The sequence below is a fragment of the Myxine glutinosa genome, chromosome 6, assembly GCF_964187855.1.
Source record: "Myxine glutinosa chromosome 6, kmMyxGlut1.1, whole genome shotgun sequence".
Lineage (NCBI taxonomy): Eukaryota > Metazoa > Chordata > Myxini > Myxiniformes > Myxinidae > Myxine > Myxine glutinosa.
In genome coordinates, this window is record NC_136266.1 from 61382439 (window position 1) to 61394656 (window position 12218).

The 12218-nt window shown below is 40.0% G+C and overlaps 1 protein-coding gene across 3 annotated transcripts in view; it reads left to right on the forward strand.

The window, feature by feature from the left end:
* Positions 1–8182, forward strand: part of LOC137429854 (UDP-GlcNAc:betaGal beta-1,3-N-acetylglucosaminyltransferase 7-like) — a 43326-nt gene extending 35144 nt beyond the window's left edge. The window contains exon 3 of one of the 3 annotated variants that reach the window (XM_068120163.2): positions 5678–6795. In XM_068120163.2, the coding sequence (XP_067976264.2) occupies positions 5678–6788 (1111 nt within the window). In that variant the 3' untranslated portion in view covers positions 6789–6795. Of the gene's footprint in view, positions 1–5677 lie in introns of all 3 variants that reach the window. The other 2 variants (XM_078779921.1, XM_068120162.2) reach the window with 2 other exon arrangements.
* The last annotated feature ends 4036 nt before the right edge of the window (positions 8183–12218 follow it).

Genomic DNA, 12218 nt, shown 5'->3' on the forward strand with positions numbered 1-12218 from the left:
GATACATTGTAGATGGGGACACATTTTCTTGATTTGCAGACTATCCTCAAAGGTCAAGGTTAAAGGTAAAGGTCATATGGTGGTCTAGATCTATCTATTTGTGTGATCCACAGATATCTAATTGTGTTTGCATTTGTTAAATAGGAGTTTAAATTGTGAAAAATTTTGCACTATTTTGGTGTGGCAATCTTGCTGCTAGGTAGGATTGTTTGGTGCATCATACACTACTTGCCAGAAACAATGTAAAGATTTCAATATGGACAGTCAACTCGAGTTATGAGGGTTGTTCAAGAGGAATTTGTAATGGGATTTTCAAAGTAACCCAATAAACGGTAAATTTGTCGTGTGTGTGTGTGTGTGTGTGTGTGTGTGTGTGTGTGTGTGTGTGTGTGTGTGTGTGTGTGTGTGTGTGTGTGTGTGTGTGTATACATGTGTCTGTGTGTGTGCGTGTGTGTGTGCATGCTAGTTATTTATATAGATGTTGCATACTTACCTTTAAGTTGTCTAGTCCAGGTTTGAATCCCAATCCGACTATAAAATGTCCGATTGGTCGTGCGCAGGGAAAGTAATGCATCACAGGTTGTGTCGATCGTTGGATGGATGGTAAGCTGGGTGTCACATCTGCCTCGCATTATTTGATCAGTTGGTATCTTTCTTGAAGAGTTGGCTGTCTATATTCAACTGTCAATATTCGGATCATCTTCTGCACAACAAGGTATGGTGGCTTTCCAGGGAAAGAGTACTAGTGTGTTTTGCAGCCTGTTTTGAAGAAGTGAACGCTTTTAGGTGACAAAAGGGCTGTGAATATGCTGAGGTTACCATATGCAATTCAATTGCATATAGTAACAAGAAAGAGCAATCAGAGATTGCAACCCTCACCAGGATGTATTTTCAGTGGTTTTTAAGGCTTTTGTGTTGAAACAAATATGGCGGCCGAACCACGTGACCGATGACATCATCATTATTATTTTTTTCTCCACCAATTTATCCCTAGATTATGCTCAAGAAATTTCATCTTGATCAGATGGAGTTTTGTACTTGTCGAATTATGACGTCATAATGGAGGCACCTATAACATCATCATTAATAGATTTTTATTCCACATGAAGAGTTCTTTACAATGAGCCATGTCTCAATTTTTTACATGCAGCGCTTTTGGATATAGAGGTGCAAATGTTTTCGGTTTTTCCAAGATGGCGGCCGAACCACGTGACTGATGACGTCATCAATTTTTTTTCTCCACCAATTTATGCCTACATGACGCTCAAGAAATTTCATTTTGATCGGATGAAGTTTTGTACTTGTCGAATTGTGACATCATAATTGAGGCACCTATGACATCATCATTAACATATTTTATTCCCCATGCAGAGTTCTTTTCAATGAGCCATGTCTCAATTTTTTCTATTCAGCACTTTCGGAGATGTAGAGGTGCAATTTTTTTCAGTTTTTCCAAGATGGTGGCCGAACCATGTGACCTATGACGTCATAATTATCATAAAAAAATTCTACAGGTGGAGTAGAATGCACCTTTGGTGAAAATTTCCTGTCAATTGGACCAACGATTGCAGAGAAAATCATATTTATTCTGTGCGGACAAACAAACAGACAGACAAACAAACGGACTCAAATGCAATACCCTCTCCTCAGGCGAGGGTAATTAATATGCAATTTCAATCAATTGAATTGGCCACAGGTAGACTCCAATCAAGCTGTCGAGACATCTCAAGGATGATCAAAGGAAATTGGATGCACCCGAGCTCAATTGGGAGTGTCATAGCAAAGGCGTTGAACACTTATTCACTCAAGACATTTCAGCTTTTCATTTTTAATTAATTTGTAAAGAAAATGTGTTAAAAGAAAAATTCCACTGACATTATGGGGTATTATGTGTAGATAAGTGACAAAAATCTCAATTTAATCCATTTTCAATTCAGGCTGTAACAACAAAATGTGAAAATGTCAACGGGTGTGAATACTTTCTGAAAGCACTGTAGAAGACAATTCATGTTTCCCACAGGAACATTGAACCGTTGTGCATTCAGGCTTGAATTTGCAACTGATGACCTCGAGTAATCTTTGGCATGCCAGATGTATCCACCGAAGAGGATCAAACACTATGTTCCTCTGCCAAACTTTGACTTGACGGTACACACTTAGCGATTGGTATATATCAGCTGCAGCCGGTAAATGCAAGTTCCGAAGGTACAATTGGGCGGCAGTGAATGGGGCCTTACACATTTGGTATGTATTACAACCTTTTGACAAACGGTTGTAATTGTCGGACAACAGGTGCTATTTTTTTTCCTTCAGCTGCATTTCAATTGTACAACAAACCGATGCTTGCTCACCTGTTATGACAGCCTGTCCTCTGTTTATTCAGTTGACGTAGATCTCGGTTTGCTTTCGGAAGGCCTTATTGATCCTCACGTTTTCAGTACTCCAGCTTAGCTGAAGCCAAATGCTCGAGATGTTCGATCGCATCACAGAACGGGCAAACGGTAGATGCTCGTATACTTCGGGACCCACTGTTTCCTTCATGTGCTTGATGTCGTGTCGTTGACGGTGTTCTTTGGCTCTAGGCTGATGTAAACCTTGAAGGTATCAAACACAGAGACAATATGAATGTAAATTCACGTATGAATGTAACATAGAAAAACAAGTGTTATAACAAGAAAACAAGTTTAACAAGTTTTTTCTTGTTTAACAAGAAAAACAATCCACCACAGTTTTCATTCTAACCGATGCTTGGACTTCAGTTTACAAAATCCGGAGATCTGCAAATCCTTTTGCATGTCGTGCTTACATTGTAGTGCATCCCATTTTTGCTTGACGAAGCGCTACAATGGCCTGTTAACTTTATTTCACAGATTTTCTTCTTTTTCAGTTTCATGACCTTTTAAAAATGTCCCTCTGTTGTCTCCCTCTACCCTGATGATTATTATGATGATGATGGCGTGAGTCGACGTTTTCCACAAATCTCTTCCCTTCGTTGTCATGCTCACTAAGCATTGTGCGATGTCTGTATAGTCCAATACGGGACCCCCAGCATCTGCCGCAAACATCGCAGGTATAGACTGGTCCTTGCGGAGATGGACTTTGGCAGGTTTTCCTTTCTTGTCTCTGCTGTCTCTCGATAGCAAGTCTCCCACATTTAAAGTGGTCCAGGCAGTTGTGGCAAATGTTACACCAAGCTGACATGTTTGTGGCCTGATGTTCCCAGGTGACACCTGGGATGGCACAAGACTTGAGTATAGACAAAAGGACGTTCTTATACCGCTTTTTTTGTCCACCCCATGAACGTTTACCAAATTCAAGTTGTCCATAGAAAAGCGCTCTTGAGATTCTATGGTCTTCCATGTGTGTGAGGTGTCCTGACCACCGAAGCTGGGCTTGCATCAGGAAATACTCAATTCATTTGATACAACAACGGTCTAGGATTGAGGAGTTAGGTATTCTGTCTCGCCAGGTGATGCCAAGAATCTTGCGAAGGCATCGCATATGGAATTGATCAAGGCGTTTGATACAGTCACGTGAAAAAGTAAGTACACCCCATGTAAAGTTTTGACTTTTTCAACATATTTCCACATACAGCTATTTGATCTTCATTTCAACAATATTGATAGATAAAGGTGATATAACCTTGTGTGTATGTGTGTATATATATACACACACACGCGCACACACACACACACACACACACACACACACACACACACACACACACACACACACACACACACACACACAGATAGAGATGTCAAATAAGCCAAATTCTAAAGAGTATTGTGATAATAATGAAGAATGTCAAAAAATAAACTTACCTCTCATTATTTGGAAACCTGAAGAATGATACTTGAAGTCATTTACATGATTATTGATTTGAGCAATTTTTCGCAGAACAGTGGGTCGAAGAACATGAGTTCAGTGCCATGTTGAGCAAATTAATGAATGCACTAGCAGTACACACATCTGGGATTTGCAAAGCATGCTTGCTTTCTAAAATAGCGGCTAAGCGATCCCATTGTACACTTCACTTGTCATGGCTGAGCAGGCTATCTTGCACCACCACATGGTGCTCTATTATCTTTTGTATAAAGTGCATTAATGTGAACTTGGTTGATTATTATCGTAAAAATGGCATGCAAAGAGAAACTTGTCACATGTCAAAGCAGTAATATTTGTTGGATAATAGTTTGGTTCGGCAGAGATTTGCCCAAGCATTTGTAAACTAACCCAGGTGGGTCGGGGCCTTGGAGGCTAAATAAGCTGTGATTTGCCCCTTGAAAAGTAGGGAACATGCCTAGGATGGAGAGGAAAGAGAGACAATGTCGACACACAGAGAGAGAGAGAGAGAGAGAGAGAGAGAGAGAGAGAGAGGAAAAAAAAAAAAAAAAAAAAAAAAAAAGAAAGAAAGAAAGAAAGAAAGAAAGAAGCATTACGCTAATTGGTGGTGTATGCCTTGGCTATAATTAATGGCCGAACGAAGCTGAGAGATTTGCGGTATGGTCTTGACAGCGTTAATTGCCATAAGCAATTAACGTTAAACAGACTTTTCTGATTACAAAAGTGACCATGAGACTAGGTATATTTAATTGAACTAGCAATAGCCACACAGAGAAAGGCAATAAATAAATCCAATAAATGGCAAATAAAACCCTTTTCCCTTACCGATCCATACACATCCACAAAACAACGAATGGGATTCCTTAATTATCCATATCCTTCATCTGTACCCACATTACCACCATGACAGAGAAGGCAGAGAGAATCCATGAGACAGAAAAACCGGGTACTCCCAGCAGGATCGGTCGTCAGCACAGTCTCGGCTTGCTCGGCAGGGAAACGGCCCATCATGTCTCATGTTGGCTGGGTCCGAAGGAGAGGAGAGGCTGTGGCTCTGGTGTGATAGGGACGGGCAAAGAAGCACAGCTTTCCCCCAGGCTGATTCTGGACAACGCCGAGCTTCTGTTCGCAACACCTGCTTTTAAAGCCTCTGCTCCATGCATCATCCATGATGTGCCATGCCCTTCCTCTCTCACTCACCATTGGGCAGGACTCATTGATTTGGGGAGCTCTCCAACTTGTCAGTGTCGGGTTAGATCTTCTTCTCCCTTCCCTCCCAAGCAGGAACAAAACCGTTTCCACACCTAAACTGGCGCCAATGGCTAAAAAAGACATACAAGAGAGATTCCAAATGTGGTAATAGCTATCATTAAATCAGGATGGGGAACGCCACGAGACGGTGGTGTACTGATGGCTCGATGCCTCCAGATTTCACTGCATCTGGAGGACCGTTATGAAAAGGGTTTGTGAAAAACAAAATAGTGGTGGAGTATGCCTGGATTTTGGAAGATTAACTACGAGGGCATGTCGGGAAGAACGCATGCATCCCGGAGAAGCTACGGAGGGTCAGATGAGTAAAGAAAGCGGAGGGAGAAATATCAGAGAGGAGGTGATAGAAAATAGAGAGACTTTCTCGGCTTTGGCCTCGTCTCCGGTAGATTCCAATAATGTGGCGAACTTTAACTTCCACAGAAGTTTTAACCATTCTGCAAATGCATAACTAAAAGTTATGAAAGAATAAAAAAGAAAAAATTTCTGAGTAATTAAAATATGTATTTTCCCAATGACGTTTTTCTGTTTGTTTGTTTTTGTCCCCTCCATTTCTCCTCAGATTGATCTTCCTTAAAGTGAAACGCAAAGAACGCTTTGGATTTTTCGCCATCTTAACTATCACTTTCTTATCATACCTTCATCTTCAGGTATCATACAGATCTCAGTTCAGGGCACTTGCAGAATCTTGGAGATTGCAGCAACAAAATTGGACCTTGCCAAGGAATGCATACAATTGGGAATGCTCACCAATGGTTCTTCCGTCAGGCTTTCTTGACATCGTTTTTATGCCTGAACGCTTTCGGAGATTTCTCGAGTACAGACACTGCCAGACATTTCCTCAGATTATTGATGAGCCACGTAAGTGTCACATGCCAGGTCGGCAGCAAAACACTGTGTTGCTGTTGAGTGTGAAAACACTACCTGAGCATTACAAACGCAGGAAAGTAATTCGAGAAACATGGGGTAAGGAGATGGTAATTGGCGGTGTTGAAGTTCGGACATTATTTTTGATCGGTCTTCCGAGCAACAACAATGGAGCTTCAGAACTTCAGAAAATGGTTCAGGTGGAGAGTGCTGTGTACAAAGACATCGTGCAGTGGGGTTTTGTGGACACTTTCTTCAATCTGACCTTGAAACAAGTCAGCTTTATGCGTTGGGTCTCCAGCAATTGCCCGGAGGCAATGTTCATTTTTAATGGTGATGATGATGTCTTTGTCAACATAAAGAATGTAGTCAAAATGCTTACTTTTAACCCAATGTCTGATCTTTATTTGGGGAATGTTTTCTCAAGTGGTCATAGAAGATTTATTTGGTGGTCTAAGTACTATATCCCCTGGTGGATGTATGACAAGTCCATCTATCCTCCATATGTGGGTGGAGCAGGGATTTTGATGAGCGCAGCAACAGTTCGAAAGTTTTACAAAGCGGTTTCCTTTGTTGACTTGTACCCTATTGATGATGTATATATTGGCATGTTGGCCGAAAAGTCAGGGGTTGTTGCCATTCCTCACTCGGGCTTTAAATCTTTGGGCTATTATTCCTGGTTGGATGCTTTAAAAATGACCAAATCCGAATGCCTAGTGAAAGACCTCCTGGTCACGCATCAGTTCTTACCAGAAGAGTTGACGAAGCTTTGGAATTCACTTGAGAGCCAAAGTTACAAATGTTAATGCCTCTTGAACTTCAAGATATGAAGAAAAGTTGCTTAATGTAAAGAAAACAGGTTCATGATATGAAGTCCTTGTTCCCTTCTGGAGGATGATTCAAATTTGACCTGGAATTTCGTTTATACTTTTCATTAAACTTATATGTGCTGAATATTTCAAAATGGATCCTTGAATTACATTTCGAGATTTTTTGTAGATTTGGATGCCATTCATCCTATCGGAGAGGAAGCTTTCCTCTACCTTCATTGTGGGATCATTTTGAATGTGCAATTAGCAATTGCCAGACAACATTCCTAAAAGTCTCATTCATCAAAAATGCCTCCTCTTCACCTCTTATCTTCAAAAACACCACTTATCCAAGGTGCTTTCTCGTACAGATGTATTTGAGGGAATCTCCATCATACTCTGCAGCCAATAGTCGACATATTTGCACAGTTCCACCCAAATAGCTGTTCCACTCTTGCCACCACCTTGATTTTCGGCACACACCTGAAGGCAAAAATCAGGCGATTTTGGCCGTTGGTTACCAACGAAGAACAATTCAAAGAAAGATTCTAAAACCCAAACACTGCACCTTTGGGGGTGCCTTTTTTCTTGAAGTTGATCCAAAGCACCAGCACTTTGCAGTGACATGGATGAATTTATTTTCTTTCCAGCAAATCTACATTGCTGCAGATGTCGCCTGGTCGCGTTTGGGATCTGAGGGAAAAACATAGGTGGAAATTTCTATAAAACATAAACGTCATTAGGAATACATGCTTTTCAGCCACAGTGGAAAAATATTGAATTGGAATGCCAACAGCACCTGTATTTAATTTTACCTTCATTTGGAGCCTAGTGCAGGGCTGTGCGAACGACACGTGCAAAGGCAACTGAGAATATGTAATGGATGTGGAGATTATCTTCAAAACATCTATTTCATGTTTACCATTAACGAATATAAAGCAATTCCTTTAAACTTTGTTTTTTGCACTGATTATTCGTATGTACCTACTTTGGTGTATTTTGTATGACACGTCTGAGGTGCTGATTTCCTGGTTTTTTTTGGAAAATATATTTTTATAAATATTTTGGCAAATGTTTGTTTAACGTGTATTGACAGTTGTGTAATCCATGCTTACTAACCGATAACTAATCTTTGCTCTAACCTTTTTGGAAAAATTGGTCACGTGATGCCATCCATTGCTGTCTATGAATGTTGTCAGTTTTCTGTATCTACAGAGAAAGGTTGCAGTGATTGGAGAGCTCACACGTAGTTATTTTATGGACGTGCAGTGAAGTTTTATTTTTCGATGAAACGATTCGTTATTTTTCAATTACTTGCTGATGTCTTGGTGTTCAGTGAACGAAACGTAAGATGATCAAAAGTACAGTATTAAAAAACATCATGCTTTGCCAAACCAGATTGTTTGCTTGAATGTTGCCACATGCTTGAGGGTCACAACCACCCACATTGTAGTTTCATTTTGAGCCCAGATGACCATGTTCAAGAAGGGGCAACCACACCTTCGTCGCGGAGTCTGTTGTGGCCCGGATTCCAAGAGGTTAGAGTAAGTAAGCAATTCAACCAAATCTATCGATATTATATAAAAGGAGCTGTCTGTCTGTCTGTCACACTAGAACTTGAGATTGGATAATCGGATTTCGATGAAACTAACGACGGTGGATTCAGGAAACTCCCAGGAAAATTTGATACAAAAAAAAAAAAAAAAAATAGAAGGAAGGTTTGTGTGTGGGTATGGAACTCCCTGAGTATATAACTGGGCTGGTATCTATACACCGCCTAATTTTATTTTTCCCCATTAACTTTTTTTTAGCAATTGCACAAAGATTGGTATTCCCATCAGCGAAGTGACGGATATTATATTCTAGTACTACATAAACAGGACTATTACCACAATGTTGGTAATAAACTTCAACTTTATTGCAGACACACAGTCCACACATGAATAATAAAAACAAACTAAAAAACAACAACCCAGCAACAACAAAAAAGAAGTATTATATCATCACAGTATTATGGAAATAGGTTATTCCACCTCTGTGCTGGTGACCAGACAATGAGGCCAACAGTGAATAACGTGATTATCAAGTTGTCAATAAATAGAAAATTAAATCTTTATGCACATGATTTTTCTTCTCTTTACAGGGAAGAAGGTCATGGAAGAGCAATTTACCAAGTTTATTTGAACTCTAATCTAAATAACTCTATCCACATAAATAACAATTTACCAAAACGTGTGAGCACACAATGAATTCTGAAACGAGGGCAGCAGTTGAACCCATGTGAGTACAGAGATGTTGTGGCGAATAAGTGAAGAAATTGATGGTACAGAGAGCAGGAGATGCAACCGCAATGATTCTGCCACAAAGTAGTCGACGTGAAGTTTATGCAGTGCAGACGTGATACCAATAGTGCTTCAATGAGCGTCTCCTTACAAAGCACATCAATTTATACCTTTGTCTGTGAAAAGGTATCTGTTTGGATTTATGTCAGCCTCGCCATGGAGAATCACTTCTGCCTGCTATGGTTGGTCACCAGTCACCACTGCAATGAAATTCCCGACAGCAGGTCACCAGCCTTGCAGAAACAGTACATCCCCAAAGGTGTTCCAAATAGCTGAGGTTGGTTCCCACTGAAGCCCAGCTTTGATGAATGCCGATGTCTGTCCTTAATCTGTTTCCTGCCTGTCTGTCCGTCCGTTTGTCTGTCTGCCTGTCCGGCTGTCTGTGATAGGTTTCGTTACCGCGATAACTTGAGAACAGCTGAAGGGATCTTAGTCAAACCTAGTGCAGGTGTGTATAATGAGGTAAAGATGAACTGATTCGATTTTGGGGTCACGAGGTCAAAGGCCAAAGGTTCGAGGTCATGTTAGGTAAATAATCTTGTTCCCGCGATAACTTGTAAACCAGTGATGGGATTCTGACCAAAGTTGGTATAAGTATGTATTTTGATGCAAAGACGAACCGAGTTGATTTTGGGGTCAAGAGATCAAAGGTTAAATGTCCCACGTCCCATTAGGTCAAAAATTATCCGTTACTGAGCTAACTTGTGAACCAGTCATGGGATTTATACCAAACTTGGTATAATTACATATTGTGATGCAAAGATCAACTGATTCGATCTTAGGGTCAAGAGGTCAAAGATCAGAGATCATGTTAAGATACAATTATTTCATTACCGCGATAACTTAAGACCGGCTGGAGGGATCCAAGTCAAACTTGGTGCAGGTATGGATGATGATGTAAAGATGAAACGGTTCGATTTTGGGATCATGAGGTCAAAGGTAAAGTTAGGTAAAAATCCTGTTACCGTGAAAACTTGTGAACCAGTGATAGGATTTTGACCAAACTTGGTATAAGTATGTATTATGATGCGAAAACGAACTGATTTGATTTCGGAGTAAAGAGCTCAAAAGGTCGGAATCTATAATAGGTTTTCGTTACCATGATAACTTAAGAATGGTTAAAGGGAACTAAGTCAAACTTGGTACAAGTACTATAATGACACAAAGATAAACTGATTGGATTACGGGTTCAAGAGGTCGAAGGCCCCCTTACATAAAATAATGTTACCGAGCTAACTTGTGAACAAGTGATGGGATTTTGACCAAACTTGGTATAAGTATATAATATGATGCAAATAAGTGATTGGATTTTAGCATCAAAGATTAGAGGTAATTTCAGCTAAAAATGTGATACTTGAGAGCAGCTGAAGGGATTCAAATCAAACTTGGTAAAAGTATGTATAATGATGTAATAATCTGGGAGGGGCATATCGGGTGACGTCGAAGACTACCGTTCTAGTTTTCGATTGCTTCAAGAAACATTATTACATATAATTTTGTGTGCTCCTTCCTTGTTCTTCTGAAGGTTCCTGCTGTCATAAAATAATAAATGTTAACTGCATTGAGCAGGAGCTCAATCCTATTCCTGCTTCTTCTTCAAAATCAGAACGAGGACTTTTAAAACAGGCATGTTTATGATTAAATGGACACGAATGTTTTTTCCAAGTAAATAGATTATTAGCTTTCCAACCAAACCAAGCTTTCCAACCATCCAAAACCTTGATCTTTTCTACCCCCGTTAATTCACCCCAGATCCACTTGTTTTGAAATACCGACTTCTTTCTTTCCTGGAAGTTCTAGCAGTTGCGTCCATATGTTTAATACCTCTCCCACCCCTCCCCCGCCTTCCCAACCCTCCTCCCCCCCAAGCCTTCTCCCTCCCACAGATCTCCCGATGTCCCTGCTCTCTGCTGTTGTGCTTGTGTGCTTCCCTCTCTCTCCCCATCTTGTCTCCTGCTCCCTTTATTCTATGTTTTGTGTGTCCGTTTTTTTTTTGTAATTGATGTTAGCTCTTACACGAGCCCCGATATTGTATAAAAAATTTTTTTTAAAGTACTGCAAATCAATCAATATCTTTCCAACGGTAACTTTCTTATTATTCTATGACAGCAGGAACCTGTTTGAATGAAGGATGACACACTGACACACAAACACTTGCCCTTTTATTAATAGACCAGTAAAAAGCCAGTCAAATATGATGGGTTGCAACAGCTTATTCGATGGTGCAGCCTCGTGAGCATGACAAAGTCTGAAGCCTCAAACTATAGCTGCAGGTGTGCTTATATCTTTATTTATTAGACGTTATGTGGATGTAAATAAACCCTTGTTTTACACTGTGTATGTTGCACATTACAGGCAGCAAAATTCACCTCCCTGCACCTTGTATTTATTATTATTTAAAAAAACGCTTCTGTACACCGCCCATGAGGCTCGGTTTGCAAGCCACCGTCTACAATTGCAAAATAAGAGATATAATTACTCTTCTATGGAAAATGTTTTTCGAGTTTGTTTTATCCTCACAAATAGACCGTAGTGAACACACATTCGTGTTAAAAGATTGGCCTTTATAACCTGGCTTTATGAAGAGGGACAGACATCTGTACAATACACACAAACTGACATTGTGTTTTATATGGTAGATGAGAGAACTGCACGTACAAATCAGTTTTGCAGGCACTCCGGTGGACATGCAAGATCTTTTTATATAAAAAATTATCACAAATATATAGACTGAGCTAATAGCTCGAAATGTGGGCAGAAATGGACTTCCAGCAGAACCTTCTGGGACACAAGTGGAATTTAGTCAGGTTCACTATGTTTTTTCGTTCAATTTTTTTGGAGATTAGCAAAACTATACATTTTTGGAATATTCAGAGCATGAGGAATCCAAAAATTAATGTTTACATTTGCATAGACACCTTTGCGAAAATGACCCTCAGGACAGCGATGAAGATCTGTAAAAGTATATTCCTGAACGGTGTAGACCTCGTAGATCCTGTGTATAGGACTTATAGTTCAATCTGATACTACCTATAACTTCCTATAACAACCTATAACTTCAAAGGACTTGCAATATCATGTATTA